This window comes from Ammospiza caudacuta, chromosome Z (assembly GCF_027887145.1).
Source record: "Ammospiza caudacuta isolate bAmmCau1 chromosome Z, bAmmCau1.pri, whole genome shotgun sequence".
Lineage (NCBI taxonomy): Eukaryota > Metazoa > Chordata > Aves > Passeriformes > Passerellidae > Ammospiza > Ammospiza caudacuta.
This window is the reverse complement of record NC_080632.1, coordinates 74239593-74263839: the sequence shown is the minus strand read 5'-3', so window position 1 is coordinate 74263839 and position 24247 is coordinate 74239593. Positions and strand designations below refer to the sequence as shown.

At 38.7% G+C, this 24247-nt stretch overlaps 1 protein-coding gene across 1 annotated transcript; it reads left to right on the top strand.

Moving 5' to 3' along the window:
* The first annotated feature begins 773 nt into the window (after positions 1–773).
* Positions 774–24247, top strand: C7 (complement C7). Its single transcript, XM_058823633.1, has 18 exons — positions 774–880; positions 1182–1237; positions 1942–2014; positions 2940–3081; positions 3886–4027; positions 4816–4954; positions 5646–5768; positions 6914–7157; positions 7897–8010; positions 8418–8584; positions 9605–9833; positions 10427–10598; positions 10965–11052; positions 12268–12400; positions 12968–13159; positions 15403–15499; positions 20432–20616; positions 22575–24247. Exons 1-18 carry the CDS (start codon positions 875–877, stop codon positions 22760–22762), a joined length of 2490 nt encoding a protein of 829 aa, XP_058679616.1. The 5' UTR covers positions 774–874; the 3' UTR covers positions 22763–24247.

Genomic DNA, 24247 nt, shown 5'->3' with positions numbered 1-24247 from the left:
ACTGTGTAGTCAGTTAAAAATTGGTGTAGTAGCTGAGATCTAGTATATAAGACATCTTCACATAGGGGTGCTACTTTTCTGTGAGGGCTTTATCTGGGGTCCACTAGGATAAATTAAGGTAAATTTCCCCAGCATTTTCTTTGGCCTTTTCATGCCATTACTGCAGTGGATCAGCTCTGAAAAGTGGGGAAAAAAAAAATCAAAACTAAAAACAAGACGACATGGCAGGATAAGGAAAGGGAAAATTAAAGTGTTCTTATTTCTTTATGAGTCTCATATCTCCACAAAAAGCATGCAAAACCAGGCTAGAATTGACCAAAACTTGCATTCAGATCCATAAGCTGATTTTCACTGTGAAATTTGATACACAAAAATCAGCATGACTTTGGAAGTGGAGAATGAATATTTGTGCTTAAAATAAAACCTTAGCAGCATCAACTTCATCCTAGAGCAGTTCTTCCTGCTGCAGCCATGAATTCAGCTGTGATGTAGTGCATGCAGCCTGGGATCTCTCAAAGGTCTTGTTCAGAGGAAAGAAACTATGAGAAGATAAAGAAAAGATGATTCTTCTTTCAGTAAGTGCTCATAATTTTCTGCCAGCCCCTGTTAATATATCCAAGCCTTGATTTATACGTCTTAAAAATACTGAGCAACTCCCAAAGCAGGCTGTGTCCCTGGAGAGAACTAGATGGGTTAAGGTTAAAATTCCTTGGCAATATTCAACCCTTTTAGGGAAAGAAAAGCAGGGTAGCGAGGCAGAATGAGGAGATGAACAGCAACAGACAGACTGACTGCCTCCTTTAGCTTCCAAACTGAAAATGCTAGAAGTGCATTTTCCCTGGTAATTGCTGTATATCTGAGTATTTTATCTAACATGAAGGTAAGAAAATTGCTTACTTAATTTGTACTGATGAAGTGAATATGAAAAGTGCAATGAAATATTAATTTATATGGAGAAATAGTTAGCTGAAAAAGTAATTGGACAACATTGCAAGAAAGAAGAAAATTTAAAATCAAGCTTGCACAACAAAGCTGAAAAATCTGTGTGATATTTTCCTTTTATTTCTAAAGCTAACTAGTGTATAGATTGCAGAAACCTTGAACAACTGCATGACCTAAAAAAGGAAGGAAAAAGTAGAAAAGCAAAGTAAATTTGCTTTTACTTCCTTATTTTTTTTCAGGTGCTGAGGATTTTTCTGTTGCTGGAAGTTTCAGGCTTCTTTCCTATTCTTTCCAGGTGAATATTTGTTTAATAAAATACATGCTGAAAGTTAAGCATATATAATTGTGGTGTGTGATGTGAGGCAGGATTTCAAGGGGTCATCAGGTATATTTCCTGGGAGAAATACACCCTGTTCGGTGTCAGCTCTGGCGCTGCCACCAGTGACAACAACAGTGAGGCATTATGGTGTCCTTTAACTTCTACCCAAAGGGGTCAGCCATCCTTGGGGAGAAGGGTACACGGTGGTGGTGTGAGGGACAGCAACCCATGCCTGTGGAACACAGCACAGTTCACCCCAGGCCAGCCCCTGGCCCAGGGACAGGTTGCTCCCCCAAAACCTCCCATGGGAACTGGCAGTTTGTTTTGTTTCTGATCTTTAGGCTAAGTGAATGTGTCTAGTTTCTTCTTTCCAATAGCCAGAAAGGCCAGGCTGGGACTGATTTAATTCTTACACATGAAATGCAAAGCCAAGGGGGTTTTGTACATAGCCCTAAATATTATTGAAGGTTTGCTTTGCCTTTTAGGAAAGTTTTGCACTCATGCTTATGGATGGAAATCCCTGATGATTTTCATCTCTTTTCTTTTGTTTGTTGGTTTGTTTTTTGTTTTTTGTTTTTTGTTTTTTTTTGGGGGGGGGTTGTTGTTTGGTTTTTCTTTTGTTGTGTTTTGTTTGATTTTTGTTTGTTTGTTTTTAAATGCAAAAACCAATACCGGAACAGCCCTTCTCCCGTCCATTGCCGCTGGAATTCTTTTGGCCCTTGGTCCGAGTGCAATGGCTGTACTCAAAAACAGGTATAGATGGACACATTTTTTCTGTATTCAGAACCTCATTAGCATATACTTTTCCCCCCAGTAATTAAGAAACCACTCTAACATTAAACTCCCAAATCAGATTCTCAGACAAAATCCCCAGCACAACAAGAAGCTGAAGAGCAAAGAACTAAGAAGATAAATCTTCCAGTCTGTCCCAATATGTTTTCTATCAAAGCTATGATGTTCATGTTGTAAAATAATTTGTGCTCTTTTTATTTTGGTGATAGTTTCAAAAAGCTCAGCTGAGCTGTCAGGTAAACACAGATATTCCTCCACTGAGGGTTTGTACCAATTCCACTGATTTTTCATTAGTGGCTTCATGCCAAGGGAAGAAAACTTGGTTGCAAAGTGTTACTACCTTCAATGAAAATAAGTTGATGATTTTTCCACTGCAACTCTATAGATGTACAAGACACTTGCCTTTGATTTTCCTTCTCATTTACTTTGATGTTGCACCAATTAAGGGAGGATTAGTCAAAATTAAAGATGTGTGATGAGACAGTACTTACTTTTTTGAGAAACAAAAACTAGCCCACTGGATGTAAGATTTTATCATCTTGCTTAATGATGTTGTTTACCTTGAAAAACATTAAGAAATTCATATCAGGCATGGTTATTCCTATTAAAAAATTTTAAAAACCCACCTAAATTTCTTAGCAGCTTTCTCGTGACTTCAGTTACATATTAGATTTTTGACTAAACCATGTACCAGGCTAAAGACATTAGAGACAAAAGTGTTGTCTTTCTATTAACTTGAGAGTTTGCTACCATATTGTGGTAATATCAGGTGTGTCTGTTCTCAGAAAAAATAATGAATGTCTAGAGTAGTGGCAGTGTCTTCACAGTAGCAAACTATTCTGGCTTTGCATTTGTATTTCTAAGATATCCTTTGATTTGCATTCAGATTAGGAGACGGACAGTGGCAGTTTATGGGCAGTATGGGGGAAACCCCTGCTCTGGGCATACCTTTGAAACAAGACCATGCACCCCCACAATGGGATGCCCAACAGAAGATGGCTGTGGTGATCGGTTCAGGTGTTTCTCAGGTACCATCCAAGATAATTTTTAATATTTTCTACTTATGAAGTTAAGAAAATAACCTTGCTATCTTTCAAGTTCAGTAAATGGGTAATGTATTTGCAGTGTTCTTGATCTACAGATGAATTTGGCTTAGGTGAATGTTTCCTTTGTTTCCAGCCTCGACTATGCATGCTTTTGCTTTAATCTGGAGTATTGCAGAGCATCGAAGATAGTATGCTGTAGCCCTGGTACCCTCTCTAACTCATTCTGCCTTACTTGTTTGCCCCAGAGAACAGGTTTTTTTCATTATAAAGAGGTAGTTAAGGAATGCAACCTTACGTTGATGTCTTGCTGCTGTTCTAGGCTATTTCCAAATATGAAATTACCTGGATCATGAAAACTAATGCTCCATAAAATGTATCCTAGCATCTCCCATTACCTTCACAGAGGAGCACATTACCTCATAGGTAGATATTTATCAGAGAGGACTGTGATAAACAGGTTTTGGTGCTACTAGAGAGACAATCACAGTTAATCACCAAAGGGATTTGGGTCAAAAGGTGAGAGCTTAGGAAGCAGATCTAGAAGTCAACTGTTTCACTGATATATCATCAGCCTTGAATAGCTATGGCTCTCTCGAGCGTGTTATGCACTATTTCTTTATGTCTACATTTAATGTTCATAAGCCCTCATGGGCACGGTCTGTTCATCATGGGAGTGAATATGCTAATTAATGTAGTAGATTAGTTGGACTTCTGCTTTGATTTTAGGTGATCTATTTTTAAACTAACAAATACTTCTTTTTTCCATGCACGTTTGTCCTGATTTAGGTCAGTGCATTAGCAGATCCCTAGTGTGCAATGGTGATCAGGACTGTGAGGATGATGGTGCAGATGAAGATAGATGTGAAGAGAGGAAAACTGTATGTGATATTGACAAAACACCTCTGAATTCAGAACTTACAGGAGCAGGGTAATGTTCTATGCCAGACTCAGTAGTACTGGTTCCAAATGCACTTACATTTTGATGTATTTGCAAGCTCTGGGTGTACAGATAGATTTTCTGGGCTTATGTAAAACATCTCATATGCAAAAGTGTTCAGTACAACTGCTTCCACCGTGCCAGCGGTTCAGTGCAGGATGTACAAGTCCTTTGACCTGAAGCACTGAATAAAGCTTTTAGTGTTTTGTTCCTGCCATTGAAAGACAGCTACTAAGATATTAAATCAAATTTCAACCAATAGCACAAGATCTTCAGCATGGAAAAAATGAGCCAGCAATGTTTACTCTTTTTGTTCATTGCTGTTGAATTTAGCACTCTAGATTCAAATGGATTTCTAAACTGCAACCTGTCAAAACAATTGTTTTAAGTTTCTTTGGTGTTGATTTATTACTTGTTATGCTACACCCCAGGTATAATAACCCTCCCTCTCTCCAGCCCCCTTTTGGAATGGATGCCCTGTATTCCTGTGTTGCAGTAATTGTTCAAACAATAGAACTTAAAATCAGTTGAGATAGATATAACTGTCTTAATCTATAGACATAATGACGTGTTAATTTTTGCTGACAAATCAAGACCAACATTTCCCTTTCAATGCTGTAACATGCTATGCTACTGCAGTTCTGCATGTATAAAAGTCTATCAGGTGATAACTCCGTGGTTAAATCAGCCTGTGATCATGACTTGCAGATACAGCACTCAGTTATAATGGCTCTGTAATTTTTGTCTCTGTCTTAATGACGTATTTTTTCTTCTTATAGCTTTGATATTATTACTGGTGAGACTAAGGGAAGAGTCATTCATACAAAAAGCTTTGGAGGGCAATGCAGAAAGGTCTTCAGTGGTGATAGAAGAGAATACTACAGGCTGAGTGAAAGTGTTCTTGCTTATAATTTTCAGGTATGTTTCTATTAAGAATAACTTTGTTTTTACCGTCAGGATTAAAACTGGGAGAATGATGCAAATCTTGCAGGGGCCTTTGGCAGGTACACTTCCCTAAACACAGCTCACTAACACCTGTATCCTCTCTGCAGTTGCTTATTATTTTGAAATATAAATTGGTGTGTATCTTGCTAAAAGAAAAGGAAAAAAAAAAGAGATTAATTTCTTAGATGTGATTTCTAAATCTTTCACATTTTGAATACAAAGCTAATCTCCTTAGCATAAGCCGTGACCTAAATCACTCTAAGAAATGCTTTTTGGAGGTGAAATACAGGGCTTTGGCATGCTTTGTGTAGATCTTCCAGAAATGTTTTGGTTTTTGTTTGAAGTCAGTCTCAGTGATTTTGTTTGCCTCACATTTATCAGAAGCATGCCAAGCAATCCATACTGCATTTACTGCATAGCATAAATACTTGAGATTATATATATATATATATATATATATATATATATATATATATATATATATGAATGGATTTCCATGCTTTTCCAGTAGTGTGCAGTACTTTTTACGAAATCTAAAATGGATTCAGTCTGAAAAACACATCAGCTTATTTTGCATCAGAAAGGCCTTGCTCTATTCTATATGTTATAGTTTTTAAATCCTACATTAAGTTCTTCATGCAGATGTCTATCTGTCACCTTCTAGGTTAAAGTTCAAAATGATTTTAGTTATGAGTTTTTCAACAGCACCTGGTCTTATATGAAGCACATAGAGAAGTATGAAAATTCAAACAAATACAAGCAGACAGAGAATAAAAATCTGCAAAAGGTATGTATAACTTGTCACTGTAGGTTAGTACTTTGCATAAATATTTTCATTATTTTACACATGTTTTTGTAGTAAGATGAAAATGCTTGTTTTATAAAGACTTTTTGTTACAAAGTGCATGACAGTAAATATCCCATAAAACCTTTAAAAAGAGATCACTGGTTTGCTTATCAATCCAGAGGGAGCTGGCTGCTGTTTCTACTTCCTCTCTATTACCTATTTAGTAGTAATTTATTTATTTATTTACTATCTGTTTTTCTTCCTATTTAAGAAAGAAATCATTGGCTTCTTCTCATAATTGATTTATCTTTTTGGTTTTTTCAAGTGGTTCATTGTCCCCTTTTTTCTGCTACATCTTGGTCAGTATAGTGGAGCAAAAAGATTGAAATACTTCTGTGGTTAAAATTAACTTATAATGCATTTTCCATTAGCAGAACTCCATTAAGAGAGAAATCTGGTGTCTTCAACAGCCAGAAGGTCACAGCGCTTATGCCTTTAACTTATTTTAAAAGAAGCATTAGATAAATAATTTGAGAGTAATTTTCAGTTATGAAGTACAACCTCTGTCTTAGGGAAAATAAAATCAAGTAACAAATGTGTGCATTTTAGGGCCCCCAAGCAGACACTAACAATGACATATTTTGAGACTCAGCATAACCCAGTTCAAAAGCAACTTTGAGAGTCTAAAGTTAACAGTATTGTACAGGCATATTGGATTTTATAATTAAGCAGCATCCTCGAAATGGCCAGAGCATCTTACAACAAACGTCTTACCTAGTCAAAACAGGGTGCAAAGAACAACTGCACTGCCTGTGGTTTGCTTTCAGACAAAGCTTGTTAACCTTCTTCTGCCAGGCTTCTGAAAGACTTCTGGAAGCCACCATTATCTTTGAAGAGTGAGATCTCACTTGTCCTTATGCTAGTTTTCAAGTACACAGGAGGAAAAGAAAAATGTTGCAGCAATTATAAATAGAGGTGCAACCACATTTCAGGACTTCAGGGTGTTCTTTTTGCATTTATTGTGCTGCTTGGGCATATCTATAAAGCTGTTGGTTAGTTGCCAATAGAAAGTGTGTGCCATCTGGCTATTAGGAGCCACTCTGATAGTCACATGGAGCATGACTGATGGCTTTTCCTTCCCCCAGAGTAAGCAGCTGATGGTTGTTGAGAACAGTGTGGAAGTTGCTCAGTTTATTAACAACCGCCCAGACTTTCTCACTCTTGCGGAGCCCTTCTGGAAGGAACTGTTCAACCTTCCAGTCGTCTACGAGTACAGCGTCTACCGAAGACTTATTGAACATTTTGGGACACACTTCTTACACTCTGGGTCTCTAGGAGGACACTACAAAGTTATTTTTTATATGGATACTGACAAAATGAAATCAGAAGGTAGAGTACTAGAGTGTTTGTTGCAGAAAGAAAAGTCAATAATCAAGAATAAAAATTTATATGTATGTTTTTCCAGTTAATGTCTAAAATCATGTAACAGACTTCTACTACATTCTAGAGAAAGTTACTACATTCTCTTTATTGTCAAAAGAAAGAAGACTAAAAATCTGCTCAAATCATAGCATTTAATTCTAGATCCATGTTTGTGACCTGCTGTGCTCTGAGTATGTGTATAAAAAATCACAGTCAGTTTAAGACCTCCTCAGGCTGAACTTGAATATAAATCTCAAACAATGTTGAAGTTTAAAGGTTACATGGAGATCAAGGTGGAGAACTACAGTTTTGTGTAGAGCAGAAAAAATTACAGAGTAAACACCAAAATGGCACCTATAATGGTAATCAGTTGGAGCTGAGGTGAGAAAATAAATGAGACTGTAAACTATTCCCAGATACACCTCACACCTTTGAACATTCATCCCTAAGCTTTAGCAGTGTATGGATCTTCCTACAGCACACAAATACTAATTAGTTACCTGCTAGTTTAAGTGTAGTAAACTAGGAGGTAACTAACTAGCATTTGTGTTAGTGGGAAGATCCACACAGTGCTAAAGCTTATGGATGATAAGCTTTATGATCTCTCATAAAGAGAGATCATGACCTCTCTAGTCAGTGGAAAACTCGGAAATGAATCCAACACATTTCCTGTGTACAGTATTGTTAATGGATTGATTATCTGCAGGTGTCAGCATAACAGACTTGTACAAGTGTACCTCATCAGGCTGGAATGCACTCATTGTGAAAAAGAAGAAGACAGAATGCACCAAACTGGATGAACTGCTACGGACTTCTTCAGGTAAATGTTCAGTGGTGACTCACACAGTTGTTGTGTATCCATCTCTCATCTCATCCTAAATTGCTGTCAAAATGAGGAGCAGGTGTTGATAACTTTGATGAATTCTGTCCTAATATGCTAAACCCAGACATCAAGTGTTTGGTTTAAAAGGCTCTCTGGCACTTGTCAATTATTGCTAATGCTTTCCCAGAAAATAGCACTTTTCTGAATACCCAAAGTTAGAGCTGCCAAGCCACCTGGAAAAACAGATACCACCTATATATGATCATTGTAGGCACAGGTGGTTGAATTGCACCAGTGAGTCCTTTCACTACTTGCTAGCAGAGTTTTTGTGTGCATTGTTTCTATTTCCATTTGTAAACATAGCAACGCCTACATTTTATCTATTCCCCATCCTGAATCTGCAGGAAGCACTGGCAATAAAATTAAAGGAGACCCTTACATAGAAGGAGGAAGCCCAGGTGCTGTTGCTGGCCTTAGTTATCTAGACCTGGGTAATCCTGCTGGGAACAGTCGGATGTACACCTTGTGGGCTGCATCAGTGACAGACTATCCCAGAGTAATTAAAAAAAAGGTAAGGCTATTTTCCTGAAGCAGAGGTGAGTAGATGGGATCACCTCAAGGGGAGAAATTAGTAAGCTACAGTTGGTGATTAATCATGCCATGATCTACACTCATTTTGTTTCCAGATCACTTTGTAAAACAAGGAAAGTGCTCAGGAAGAAAATGCTGTGAAGCTAATATGATCAGGTGCATGACAAATCTAAGTCCTTTGGCAGGTCAATACCTGTCTTCAGTGACTTAAATGGAGTTCTAGTTAGGACTAGAGGGTCATGTTTGCGTTGGAGAAAGACCGAATTTGAGAGAGCCCCTTTCCCAAAATGCATATGGGCATGTCAAGGAAGTTGCTTCCACTTCACTTGCCGACTTCTGCATATTTCTTTTACTTCTCCTCCTTCACTTTGAATCCAGAAGTTTAGCATAACTGGAGATTCTCCAAGTCAGACACTTCAGAGCTGGGCATGGCCCTATTCACTGCTACATTGTCTATGTCCCTTTTGGGAAACACCTACATATTCAAGAATGGTATGAGTCCCAAATATTTCTATTGGGAAGTTTTAGCTAAATGTAAAAGCATATAATATCATAAAGTAATCAATTCAAAGGCAAAATAGTTTCAATTTCTGTTACCTTTGATCACTGGCCAATGAAATGCCATAGTGGGCTCACAAAAAATAAATGTGTTTATTTTTTATGTTTGGAACATCAGGGAGAATTCAAGAATTCAAGTTCATTGGTGGTCTGTGTTGTACTTTTATGTCAGCTGCATCCTCATAGCTCAGATATGTTTAAACACGACTGACATACCAGTAGCTTTAAAGGATGCTTTTATGCAGGACTGGCTTTTCCTAAAAAGGCTAATATTAACTGCTGAGATAAGATTTTAGCTAATTAGCAAATTAGAGCATCTAATGTACTAAATCCCATGTGCAGAAGCAAATGTCACAAATTATTTTGCGTGATGAAATGTGCTTATAAACTCTTATATTACAGTAATAACGACTTAATATGAATGTTTTCCTACTGTGTGTAGCTAACACCATTATATGAGCTGGTAAAGGAAGTGCCCTGCTCCTCAGTCAAAAAGCACTACTTAAAACAAGCCATTGAAGAATATATGGCTGAAAATGATCCCTGCAAATGTCAGCCTTGCCAGAATGGTGGTGAGGCGGCTGTGGAAGGAACACAGTGTGTGTGTTACTGCAAGCCTTACACCTTTGGAGTGGCTTGTGAGCTGGGAGCCCTCGTGCAAGATCAGCCAGGTCAGCACTCTTTAAACCCATGAGAATTCAGAAGTGGCACAATATGTTCTCCTGCTCCCAGAGTCTGTCTGTCACACTGCACACCCATGCAGTGGCTGCTGGGGTGAGACATCACTGCGAACAAACAGCATGGGGAGGGTCGTGCCAAGCCTGAGTCTTTGTTTAGCATGTCTAAACAGTCCTCAGCCAAGAGCTGGTTTTGTTATTAGTGTTAAACACAGTGGACAATACTAACTGCTCAATGCAACCACCTATAAGTAAGTACATTACATAAGTAAGTAAGTCCTAAATTAATTATCAATGACTTAAAAAAAAAAATTCCTTTTTAATTTTATACTTAGTAGTAGCTGGTAGCTATTTTTATTTTCTGTCAGGCACTGATAATACACAGCCTCTGTGGAATAATACCTATGTCAAAGCTGAGTAAAGATGGAAGATTGGATTATTACAATCTGGAATTTTCTGTAAGGGCACAGTTGGAGCCATCACTAGCTTTGAGCAGCGCGTGACTTTAAACCCTCTCAGAGAGAATGCTTTAATGAGAGAGGGGTTTAAAGAGAGTGGTTTTCACGTTAAACCAAACATTGCCACAGGTGTTGTTGATGGACACTGGAGCTGCTGGTCCTCCTGGAGTCCTTGTTCAGGGGGAAGGAAATCAAGGACTAGAACCTGCAACAACCCCTCCCCACGTGGTGGTGGGAAGGCCTGCCTGGGAGAGCAGCATGAAAGCAAAGCGTGTGAAGATGAAGAGTTGCAGCATCTTCGGTAAGTAATAAAAGATACTTGGATATAACTGCTGAAAGATTTAAAAATTTGTTTCCGAGGGGTGCATAAACTATTGAATTCAAGGAGATCATGTACTGAGCTTTAACATTTAAGTTGAAAGAAAATGAAATTCAGAAGCTGTGAATGTCATAGAAGATAAGGCTAGAAAATGGGGTAAGAGCCAGTAAACTTGACAGCATTCTATTTACCACTCTCTTGGATAGCCTGGCAGCGCCTGATTTCAATATAATCGTGATGTAAATGTACGCATAATAGTCTTGAAAATGGGCTTCACTGAGGAGTGTAGCATTTTGAAAGGAAAGAAAACTAAATTCAAACTAAACTGTACTTTTGTTTGCTTCACAGCTTGATTGAACCACACTGTTTTGATTTATCCATAAATCCTACAGAGTTTTGTTCACCTCCTCCTCTCTTAGAAAATGGATTTGTTCAAGTGAGTTATTTCTATTGCTCTGTTATCTGTTCTATCCCTACCTGCAATGTCTTTTCTACAGTTAATATAGATGTTCACTTGCAAATTTGTATTTCTCCTGGCAAGCTTAGTATCTGACCAAGTGAATAGCCCCTCTTGCAGCATTTTTCACTGTCTGATGTTTACATGACAGTATCCAAAACTATTCAAACTAAAAGTTAGATAAAAGCAAAAATGCCCCACCCTCAAAACCAGAACAAGATCTTTGCTTCTCTGGACCATGGTACCTATACAGAAAAGTCATCTACTTGTCCTTTATTCCATATATGTATTAAAAATTACTGAGCCACATGGATTACACATAAAATCACAACAAACTAGAGAGAAAAATGCTCAGTCATTCATGAGTCCATAACAAAATCATAAACAGATTTTAGGAATCTTCCCTCTGTAACTCACTATTGTGCTTTTTCTGGTGAAATGAAGACCTGGCAAGGTACTTGGTTCACCATAGCTTAGGCCTATTTTGACAAGGGGGACTAATTCTTCCCTTGGAGGAATGGATTATGCCTTCTTCATATTATCAGGCTGTCATAAGTCTCTTTGCTCAATAAATAGACAAAAGGATTAGTTCAAAATTCATTAGTTCTCTCTGCACAACTGCAACATACAGCAAGATCCAAAATCTTGCCCTCCTTCCTTTGCTAGGGTTTTTTTTTTTTTTTTTTGCAATGAATAGTTGTCTCCTACATTGATATTTTTGGTTCACAAACTAAAGGTAAAACCCTGCAATAGTCTCAGTTTTTTGTAAGATCTCTCCTTAGAGGACAGTGTAATATAAAATGAGAAAAAAACTGTATCTTCAAGTCCATGTTAACCTTTAGAAAGCTGATAACATGCCATCCTAAAAATTTGCAAAACCAGCGCAGTCACTATGATCTCCCCCCAGGTCAAGGCTGTTCAAGGTCTTATCCTGCCCTGCTAACGTTTGATAACAGCCATTATTGGAGTTTGTTTATACATCATTAGGAGAGCACTGTTCCATACCCCTTTTCATCACATTTGGTGACTTGATAGCCAGGATTGCCCCCAGTATTCCAGACTCTCTCATCACTTCATTGTAGAGTAGCAATACTACTTCTCACTGTCCTCAGACACTGCATTCCAGAATCAAAGAGTGCTGCTGGTAGTTCTTATATTTTATATCCAAAATTTCACCTGTTTATTTTCTTTCAGAATGCTGAAAACTCATACCCAGTTGGGAAAAACATTGTTTATGCATGCAAACATGGATATTCTCTTGTTGGTGATCCTGTTGCTAAGTGTAGCAGTAATTTACAGTGGCAAGTTGGAGAGAGATATTGCCAGGGTATGTCTAACTGATTCTTGTTTTGAACTACAACTCCATTTCTGAATTCCAATGGAACATCTCAAAGCATCTGCTTTCCAGCTACAATGAGGAGAAAAGACACACCTGTATTTCCCATTTCCCTAGACGTAATCAAGTCTAAATTGACTTCTAGTGTGAATCCAGGTATTGTAATGCTGCATTAGAAACACATTCATAAAATCTAGTTTTAAGGCTATCTAGATGTGTACCAGGACATGTTCTTCCAGGATCCCATATGTGTGATATCTCTCTACTAGAAAACTGTTGCCTAGTGGGAACTGTCAACAGAAACATGGGTCATAAGGAAAGGGAAGCCCTCATAAAGCTAGGCTGCACCTGCAGGCAGTAGGAGAATACATTGTCTGTGTGTTCCTAGTTTTGCATGTTTGACTGGTGTGATGAGTTCATATCCTGACAGGTTTCTACAGGAAAGTCAGCTAACCTCACAATTCAATTTTTTATGGAATTTTTGAGAAAATAAAGTATGTGACTGCTTTATGCAATCCACTGATTTTCTGTGGCTGTCTCAAATGCCTCCATCCACAGAAACTGCTTGTCTCCTGCCTGAGCTGGAGGGAGGTTTGCAAGGAGAGCCATGGAAACCTGTGTACGAGATTGGTGAGAGAATAACTCTGTCATGTCCACATGACATGCACTTGGAAGGGGCACGCTCCATTTTGTGTGAGCCCAGCCTCAAGTGGTCTCCTGATGTGAAGACTATCCAGTGCAAGAGACCAGGTAAGCCACTGCAGTCCTCAAGTACAATGCAGGAGTTTCTTTCCTAAGCTTAGTGCAGGTTAGACATATAAAGAGCTATTCCTGAGATAGTGATAGAGAAGCCATACTTACATTACCAGCAAGAAGCACAGAAAGCATGGGGGTGTGTTTTCTGTGGTCTGTCCAAACAAGATGCCTGAAGGCATTTCATTGAAGTTTCATTAAGGCTTTTTGCTTCCCACTCCCCTATTGCTATCTAGTGTTATCACTAACTGTTTTAAGAGATTGCCTGGGATTTATGCTGTCTATTCTGCCACCCAAATATATTTCACTTTTCACACATTGTGTAACACTCCCATCATGTGAACTACATCTTAGAGTTTTTCTATCTGGAAGCTGTTCAGTGCACCAGAGCCTCTTGTGAAAGAGGATGACAGGGCTGGGTGACTGCTTTTGCTGATCTGGCACTCAGACAGCTGATACAAAGGAACTGGAAGCAATGGGAAAATGCTGCTTTCAGTTCATGCTGTCTAAGCTCTAGTTTGATATGGGCAGGTAGTGGCAGAAAGGGAAATAGCCTATAGCTTCAAGCAGCTCTAAGATATCTTTTCCAGCTGTGGAAGACAGACAAAAATTTCTCTTGAGCACTGTTGTGATGCTGATCAGTGACACAGAGGCACCCAAGCAGCTTGTGCTTCCAGCATACCCACATCTTCACCTGAGGCCCTACATATTCACCTGGGGAGACCCTTGACTGGGGACTACAGGCACTGCTGCAGCAGACTAGGCACATCTACATTTTTTTCTGTCCTCTCGTTATCAGCCAATGCTGCTGACATTGCCTCAGCTGCAAAAAAAGGAAGGTGACAGTCAGGCTTAGACTTAAAAAGGCAGCAGTCCTGTGAGATTCCTGGTGTAAGTCATTTGCTGTCATAAACACATCAACAGAAGGGTAGTGATTTCTGAAGGAATGGCATAGGTGTACATAAATGACTTGCTGCTGCTAAACTGCCAGAGCAGCAGTGCTGTTACCAGTTACTTAGGCTTAGCCTCAATGACTGATTTTCATTTGGTTTTTGGTTTTTTTGCTAACATCAGGTTCTCAAATTCCAGCAATAATTGGAAAGTTTCAAATGCTTCCATCAGAAAGAAAAACAGCTTCTGCTTGGCTGTACAGAAGCATTGTATTAGTTAAATAAATAAATAAAGAAAAATAAAATAAAATAAAGAAAGAACAACAATTGGATTAATAACAGGTAGAAACTCAAGGAGTATGAGATAAGAAGGGTAAAAATTATGAAGATAAGTACTCATAGACACAATGGCATACATATGTTTGGATGGGAGTGCTTAGTCACTATGCAACCAACTGCCCAGGGGATAAAGAAAATGCAGTGATTTTTGGTGAAAATTTCTCTTCTGCAGGAAGACAGGGTTATGCTTGCTGTCTGTATCATAATGCACTGAAATTCTTACTTTTTCTTTTTTTTTTTTCTTTTTCTCTGATAATTTTTCTGTTTTGCTTAGCAAGTCTTAATCTCTAAGGGAGCTATTTTTTTAGGAAAGGAAATCTGTAGTACTAAATTTTCATGTTAGCAGACACACAATCTGAAAAAAAATCAGGATAAAACCTCCTTGGAAGCTGTGTGGATATGGATTTCGCAAAGTCTTGCTGTTAACATGCTACAGAAACCTACAAAGAAATGTTTAGCAAAATTTGGAGTACAACTCTCTACTTAAAAAACGGTACACCTGTGATCATGAAAATTTCCCAGTCATTTCTATTATTTTTATTTTAAAAACAAACTGAGGACTGATGATGGAACTTGTAATTTTCATTACCATCAGTATATAAAGGTATTTGGGTTCACATAGGGTTTTGGATCCTTAGCTTTTCTAGTGAAGTCAATAATTCTGAAACCCAATGACAAAACTGTTCCCAGCTATGATTCAGCAGTGCTAAATTTAGCAGAAACAAATAACTGCTGCAGAAATGAGATTAGTGTTTAAGTTTTAGTATAATACCTGTCTCTTTCCATCTGGCTGGTGACCCATGGATAAATTACTGAACAGTAAATTTGCAAAGTGTATCATATCTTTTTAATATTGTTGATTACTTCCCTGTAGTAGATACTTTTAATGACCATGTAGGATGTGACTTTATGTCATGACTATATAATTCAGTGCCTTTTAAACTCAGCTAATAATTTCACAGCTGATCTTGTTTTTCTGACCCTTTATATCTGTGTGTTCTTCTACTTCAGTGACCAGTGTGAAAACAGAGGTGACAGAGCCTAAATGTCAGCCATGGGAGAAAGTACATCAGTCACAATGTGTGTGCAAAATGCCCTATGAGTGTGGGTAAGTTCGGGCTCCATTTGGCTATTAGATTCTCACTTCATTCAAGATCAATTATATTTCTTAAGTTTTCAGTCTATGATAAAGGAGAAAACTTTACTTACATGAGGAAGAGACATACTCAGTTTGCTTTACACCTCAATCAATATCCTCTTCATCACTTACCTGCCTTGTCAGAACTGTCAGTGGGTTTTAGCAGTGCTAAAATTTGGTTGGATGACAGAAAGTGAAGGCATAATTTTGCTTGATCTGTGAAGCAGATGAAAAAAGATAAAATTATATTTTCAAGATTTAGAGGATTAAGGAAAAGTTACAACAGAGGCCCTTAGGACACAAACCATCAAAGCAATAAACTAGTGAAATAAAGCATATTTATTTTCACTGCTGAGAGACTAGGGGGTTATGAAAGACACAATAATCTAATTCATCTCACATTTACACAGCAGTTTTCACAGACCAGTCATGTCACTTTTCCTGACTTTATAACTTGCAGATTAGAGTTTGCTGTTTCCTGTTTAATCTAAGCCTATATTCTGCAATAAGCAATGCAGAAGAAATAATGTAAGGGAATGAGTGAGTCTCTCAATTCTTTGAGAGACACAAAAGGAAGAGAACAAAAATGGAGGAATAACAAGAAGACACCTGAGACCAAATAGTGCTGATGAGCAGATGTGCCAATGAGTTCAGCACTCCAGCATCTGGGCTGGTTTGCATAGACTGGATGATGTTTCCCATCAAGTCACTCCTATAAAGTGGGTGTGGGCTCTAGATATGAAATCTGGCCAGATTTATGTGACTGAGTTGAGTAGTTTGGAAACTTCAGGATAACAGACCAAATATGCGTTACCCATATGTAATAAGAGGAGAAACTGTGAAAATATTTCAAGTGATTTCAAGGTAGAGCTTTCAGTGGAGCATGGGTACTTCCCATCAGGCACATAGACCAAGAGTGCTCTCCATGATGATTCTGATTTTAAGAGAAGATTAGCACTCTGAACATCTCAAAATTAAAATTGGTGAGCTTAGTTCAGATGCAGATGCACTGCATAGTTCCCTAGGGTCAGAGGCCATTGACCTGTGTGCAAAGGTAAGTGCCAGGTTTGTAATAACTCTGCAATCCAATGCTATTCCTCTGCTTAAACACCTAAATGCTGCAAGTAATCTGGTCCTGCTCTTTTCTCTCAACAGTTATTTAAAAGAATCAGCAACTCCTTTTCTGGTTTATGTATGTGTTGAGGTCAGTTACACAGAATACAGGGGAGTCAGAGCTAGGGAAGGCTCTGGGCAGAGTCACAATAACCTTGGTGGTTTAAATGAATTATATTTAGCTATGCATTGAAGCTTCATTTGTAATTAATCTACTACTTGCCTATTTCTATTTTTTTGTAATTGTGCTTAAAATGGCAAGAATATAGATAACAGTCATTTTGGTTACTCATGCCCTCTTTTCACTGTCTTGAAATAATGCATCTGATGATGGAGGGATAAATCATCAGCTGTCAAAGCAGACTAATCTTCCAGCCTGTTATAAGGCCGTAGGAGTAAAGCATGTAAGCAGATCTTGGTCCAATCTTTCCTCAGAGAGCAGAATTAACTTGCTTTGTTTTGGTAGTGACTTTCAGCAGTAGCCTCTTCTCTGAAGAGTGTTTGGAGCAAGAAGAGTTCATGTAGTAATTCAGGAACACCACAGTTTCAGACCTCTCCCCCATCCTTTCACTTTCCAAGAGACTAGCTACAGAGGCTGCCCGTAACAGCACAAAAACCCTAGAACAGGCTGGTGATTTGTCCCTCTTGGTGGGGTGCCTTAGGCTACATCTGTCCTCATCAGTGAGAGCAAGGCAATGATCCCTAGGCACCAGAGCAGCTAAATTGGTACAGCAATTCTTGGTAGACCTTTGACAAGAGCTAGTTCCTGTATAATTCCCAGGAATGGCTCAGGATTAACCAGGATGAGAGACCATTCCAGTTCTGATGTAGTCCCCATCCTCTGGGGCAAAGAGGGACACCAGCTACTCTTTGTAAATTGTCCCTAACACATGGAAGGAACCAGACCGTGGTGTGTTAATACAGGCAGAACCTCAGCCTCCAGTAGCTGAGACCTATCTGCACAGTGAAACATGAGCTTTGATAATTTTGAAGTACTATCCTCTCTTTTTTTCTTCAAATTTGTTTGCAAAACATCTATGTCTCTCCTGTGTCACATTAAAACTTCTCATCTCAAATGTAATTCCAGGAAGTTAAAATCATTCCCAGCATGATGAATTTTTCACCAAAAGTTTCCTACCTCTTTTTGCAGGTGAAAGGTAGTGAAAGTAATTAGGGACTTAACAGATATTATTTAATCTCTCACAATCTTTGCTTTAGTAAAATATTGTTCTTATCCTTAACCTTATTTTTTCAGGTAAAAAGTATTGAATTTCTCACATTCACTTTGCACAAGGATTATTCCTTGCCTCTAAAAATTTTTTATTGCAATGATGTGATATTCTCAGCCTTGGGAAATATCCTTTCTCAGCAATGAGTGCAAATTATTAATTTCTCTTATGAGTGGAGATTCTCCATCCTTTTTCGTATGCATCTTAACATGTTGATTTCCACTGTCTTTCTTCTGCCTACCCAGCTGTAGTAAATATGTAAATCACTCTCAAGACAGTGTGAGGCATTGAACTCTAGTGAGAGTTTGGCAACATGGTCCCTGAACTCCTGGATTCAAACTTTGGCAGCTGGTTAAATCATCTCCGGTTCCTCTTTTGGGTGTTTCTAAAGTGGTGCAAAGCAGACAGATTAGTGCAGATGTCTGATATTAATTAAGCTGCCTTCTCTGCAAGATTTTGATCTTAAGACTCAGATATTAAGATTTATCACTTAGGCAAGTAAAAAAGACATCTGAACAATTTTAAATATAATAAAAAATTTAATTACAGATTAAATACAATTGCTTCCCCTGGAACTCACTTTGTTCTTTAAGATGATATATAAACAGGGATTTTTACTTCTGTCTGTAAAGAAAACTCTCACATAAAAATCAGGGCCCCACTATCTTAGAGACTGTGCTGCCAGATGACCAAAGAGTACAATGCATACAAGTGCACCTGTTTCCTTTATCAGGTGCCTCCTGCTATATATCCCTTGGTCTGTTCTCTTGTGCCTCAGAATAAGAGGGTTAACATCATTCTTTCTATTAAAAAAAGAGGATCAAGGAAAATTCATGCAACAAACTTCATTAGGGATTTAGTAGCTGTCATTTTGACCCAGCGCAGCAGTTAAGGGACCTCAACCTGTGTTTGAGGATGCTAACCTAAGTGGAAGATATAATACAGTTCATAAAAATATTTGGTCACAGGTAGATGCACCAAACTTTTCAGACTCAGCTAATGTACTCCATGCTATATTTTAAATACCTTAAAGATGCACTATGCTACAGGTATTTTAAATTTTTTGTAAAGCTAGCTCTTCTACAAGGCTTCAAAGTCATCTTTTTAAGAATCTCTTTAATTCCCAAAGCTTGGAGAAGGCTCTTTTCCTTAGTACCTTACTTATAGATCAAAACCCACTTCCTAATTCACAGGAAAAAAAAAAAAAAAAAGAAAAAAGGAAAAGAAAAAGAAAAGTTATCTTAATGCCTGACTATTAAGTCAGCAATGTTTGAGTTCTGGGATTCTTACTAGGCTTTTCTCTTCCCTCCTCCTACAGGCATTTCCCTTCCCTTCAGTGAGCCCCAAGAAGCTCATTAGGGCCATTTGCTTGTACCTTATCAGCCTCTTCTCCCCACCAAGCCCCTGTTTAGCTGAGGTTTATGTTCTGAACTGGCCTATTAGACACCAAAGGTTTCAGCGGAAGTGTTTGCAAGCTTAAAATGAGGAGCTGTGCTGAAGATTGGGCTTTGGGTCTGAATTTCAAAGCTCTCCATCCCCTGGGAGCCTATCTCTGCTCTCTGGTACCCTGTGAAGTCCCTTCCCCATGGCTGTAAAGTGCGTGCAGGAGAGCACGGGCATGCTCTGCTCCAGATGGTCACTCTTTTGTTCATTCCACACAAATACTGCTGATTGCATTGAGAACAAGTGGAGAAGCTAGGAGTTCGAGATTAAAAGTCAGAAGTAATGGAAAGGGTTTTTTTCCTCCTCTCCTACACTTGGAACATGAAACACAAATAATGACAGCTTCTTGGAATTGAAGTAATGAAAGGGTTTTTTACTCACCTCCTACACTTGGAACATGAAACACAAATGGTGGCAACTTCCTGGAACTGTCCCCAAAGCAAACACCATTTAAGATTGCCCAAGAATTGTTATTACCATTTTTAAAAGCTCATTTATGTGGGTGTTAAAACTCTACCTGCATTTCAAGAAATAAGCAATTTTTTGGGTAATTTTTTTCTTAAGATTTCTGTGGAGATGTATGTGTATTTCCAGAAATATTTTTGCTTTCTGACGGTCGATTATAAGGTATTATTTAGTAAAAGCTGAGCATTTGAAAAGATAACAGAATACAAATCTTAAAGTATATTTGAACACCTTAAAATTAAGAAATACTTACAAAATATTGTATGTGAATGTTTGTATATGTCATATATGTATAAGAAATGCTTTCTGTGTGTGTACTTATGTTCATGCATGTGTCATAAATTAGAGAATAATTGAGATCTGAAATACTTTTAACTAAAGTCTCTCTCTCTGCTGCTGGGGTCAATGGCAAAAAGATGGTAATATCCCTGTCTTTCAGATGGGACAGATCTTGACTCTGCTGAGCATACTGTAGAAAAGGAAAAAGTCTGGACTGTGTCTATGTTTTGAGTTCTTTACTGCACTCTTAGGAGATACTTAAGTGAACAAAGAAGTTACTACTAGACTCTGAATGTTTTCCAGTCTCTCAGCTGTTTTTAAGTTACCAAGATAAAGCACATTTAAATAGTGCAATTCCTGCCTTTGTTTTCAGTCCTTCTCTGGACACTTGTGCTACTGATCAAAGAACCAAGAGAAACACACCTTTAACTGTTTGCAAGATGCATGCCTTGGAATGCATGGGCAGAAAATACTCTCTGACTAATGCAGAAAACTGCAAAGTACCCCAGGCAGGTGAAATACCATGTGGATCGTGCCGCTCATGGGAAAAATGTAATGGTAAGAGAACTTAAAAACTGTAAGCAAAATTGTTCATATGCCGAAAAGGATATCTTTATCGCTACTTACTCATTAGTAGTTGGGCAGTTGGTCTGTCCTGGTATGGCATCTGCAGTCCCTCCCAGAAGCACCAGGCACTGCTAAGCTGGCTCAAATCATTAGCCAGGTCTTTGGTATCCAAACACCAAGGCAGGAGCCTCCACCAGGGAAAGAGAACCCTGCAGGATATTGTAAAAAAATGTACTATGTACAGGAAAAGCTTATTCCTAGTCCCTGTTAAGTGAATCATCATTTTGGTCCACTTTGTCCTCTGGGTGAAACCCCTGCCGTAATCTTTTTCACTGTATCTACCTGTTCAGATTCCTAAAAACAGCAATTGCAGGAACCCTTACTGCCCACGGGAGTAACTAATCCTCTCCTGAAATTTGCCAAGCAGTCTCCCCAACAGGATCCTGTGGTTAGGAATTAAAAGTCTTATTGTATGGTAGATGGGAAAGCCAGTTACTGTTGTAGGTTTGTACAGTTTTGTTTACTGTCTGTCCCCAGTTTCTCGTATGATGATTAAAGGTGAGGTCTCTTCCCTCAGAGGAAATAGTTCCTGTTTTTTGTAATCAGTCTGCTGTGGAAGTTTTCAAATCCCTGATTTATTTTCTTTGAGTGTTCTTCGCTGCATTGCATTTAATGAAGGTTGCCAGGAATGGAAATGTGAACTAATAAATTAGGGTTTTAGAAGTGCCCAAGCTAGAGGCATGGTTATTGTCATAATTTGAAAAGAAAAAGGATTACTAGATAGGAGTTAATCTGTTTTGTCTAGCAGGGTTGAACAGACAAAAATAATAACAACCACAAAGTCAAAACTGTCTGTAGCTTCAGCAAAGACAAACATAGGCAAAAAATTGTATAAAATACCAAAAAAAGGCCACATTTATGAAAAATAAATATCAGGTGGAATCTTCTTATCTGAATGTCACTGATATAGCTACACATATTTATTTATAGGAGTAGATCCTTTGATCTTCATGAAACTGTCTGTATGAAAATATAGATACCAGTTGTAAGGGTTTGCATGATCAGCTTGTTAATGTCCAAAGACAGATCTCTCATCTTACAAGTTATCTGAGCTCTAGAGTAGTAGATCCATGGACCAGTTCAAGAAGTAACATCAGAGAAAGCTTTGAGTACAGCATCTGAGATAGCTTGAGTAAGCTTTTCCCACAAGCATGATCAGACTCTCCAAGCAGAGGAAGCCCCAGCAGTGCTCAATTAGTTTCCACTTCTAGTTTTTTTCACTGAACCTGAATATCAGCTAATGTTACTGAAAGAATTAGGGAATTAGGTTAAGGAAAGAATGTCAGGAAGCTTTGGGTTGGAAGGGACCAGTAAAGATCCTCTAGTCCAACCCCCTTGCAATGACCCCGGATGTCTTCAACGGGACCAGGTTGCTTAGAGCCCTGTTCAACATGGTCTTGAATGTTTCTGGGGTGGGCCTTAGCCATCTCTCTGGCCACATTGATCCTGTGTTTCACCACCTTCATCCTAAAAGTTTCTTCTTCATATCTAGTCTGAATAATGGTCCCTTTTAGATTAAACCCATTATCCCTTGTCCTAGCATTGCAGTCCCTATTAAAATGTCTGTCCCTATCTTTCTTATAAGCCTCCTTTAGGTACTGGAAGGTTTTATAAGGTCTCCCCAAAGCCCTCTCTTCTCCAGGCTGAACAATGGCAAGTCTCTCAGCCAGTCTCCGTAGGAGAGGTGGTCCAGCCCTCTGATGATCTTTGTTGTTGCCTCTGATCCTGTTCCAATAGGTCCATGTCCTTCTTGTGAAAGCTGACCACCCTCCAGAAAATTGCTTTCGGTCTTACAGATTTCCTAGAAACGTTTTAGTCTGGTTTTTTTTTTTTTTTTTTTTGTAACTTTGTTGCTATGCTGAGTGTTTTTCCTCTGTGCTTTTGCTTAGTGCCATCCAACACCTGTGTTTGTGATGAAGATGGGCTGTGTGAGGAGGGAGGTGTCCAGCTCTGTGCTGAAGTGAGTGGCTCTGCTGCCCGTCGGACCATGACCGAGTGCGAGGTTGGGCTGCTCAGGTGCCGGGGGGAGACTGTCACCCTTGTCAGCATAAGGCCCTGTGACACGCAGAGTAAATAAGATATGTTACGCTTTATTTTGCTTATTGCTGAAGGATATGTCAAAATGTGTCAGCTCTTGGTCAGGACATACTTTGAACCTTGCTCTGCCAAATGTAAGCTCTGCTGTGAAATCCATCACAGCTGATGCGACTGTGCATCTGGTCAGCTCTGAATCAAGGCCTGAGGCTCTCTGTTAGACCGAGATACACTTGCCACGACTGCTCACAGCAGAGCTCTTGCTTAGGCACCAGCCTTTCCACTGGCAGATTTACTTTGTATTTCCATCAGAATTAAAAAGTATTGCTGAAGTGTGATTGCCAAAGTAGCTATTTTAGTGATGGATTGCTATGTCTGACACTGTCAATATGTTTTTCTTAAAGTCACACAAGCATATGGTTGCGATGAGTAGATTTAGATTAGCAAAACATACAGACTAAACTTTACAGAGTAAGTGGTATGATCCTTCTCTTTTAATAAAGCAGCTTCTTTCCACCATACGCTACTCAGCTGAGCAAACAGTCTGCACAGAACTGAACATGCTGTTGAGCCTGATGCACTCAAACACCAAAACAATATGCATTAATAGTAAAGCCATATTAAAGTAATGAGAATACATCTATGCTTGAAGATTCTTATACACAGAACCACTTCATGAAAAATCACCATTTTACATTGTCATTATTAATATTATTATTGTAATGATCTACACCTCTAAGCACAGGTAACTCAGTTACATTTGTCACATGTATTTTTGTTTGTGCCAAGACTAGTTTCTTTACAGACACTTGCACAAAGAGGCCTTCTGCCTTAGCAAAACTTTCTCAAAGGCAACTATTAGAGAATCTTTACAGCAATGAAGATGTTCTGCCTGCAGTCCCCTCGGAGATACCACTGGATAATCTTCAAAGACTATTCCTGAATAAAAGAAGTCTCCTACACTCTTTTCTTACAGAGCTAAGCATTCTGTCTGGCATAGTTGGACCATGACAATTTTGCTTACATATTTCAAGTCCATTCGGATATCCATGCTAGCAGTCCTATCCCTTCGAACTATTCTTGGATGCAAAGAAGGATAAAGGGCTGGATAGCAAGTGGGTGTTCAACCAAGGGCAGTACTATCAGCATGTATGATATGTATGTATGCTTTCAAAGCAACAGATTTTTTTTCTTACTATCAGTAATATAGTAAGATTAAACATCTCTCTTGTTTATCATGTTTCTACCAGTAGTTTCCTTGTATAAATCTTACCATCAGCTGGATAAAGCTTTGCTTTCTTTAATGCTGTCAATAAAGAGTGAGCCAGAACAGGAGTGGCTTTCCTTGGAGACTCTCTCTTGTGGAACCATCCATGTTGGAGGGGAAGGTTGCCACACACTAACTGAAAGGACCTCCTGGCCTTTATAACCTTTTCCAGCTGTCTGGAAAATAATATCAGGTTGTGGGTTTTGGTTATTTTTTCTTCTTGAGCAAATAATAAATTTTTGTGAATAGCATACAGATGAA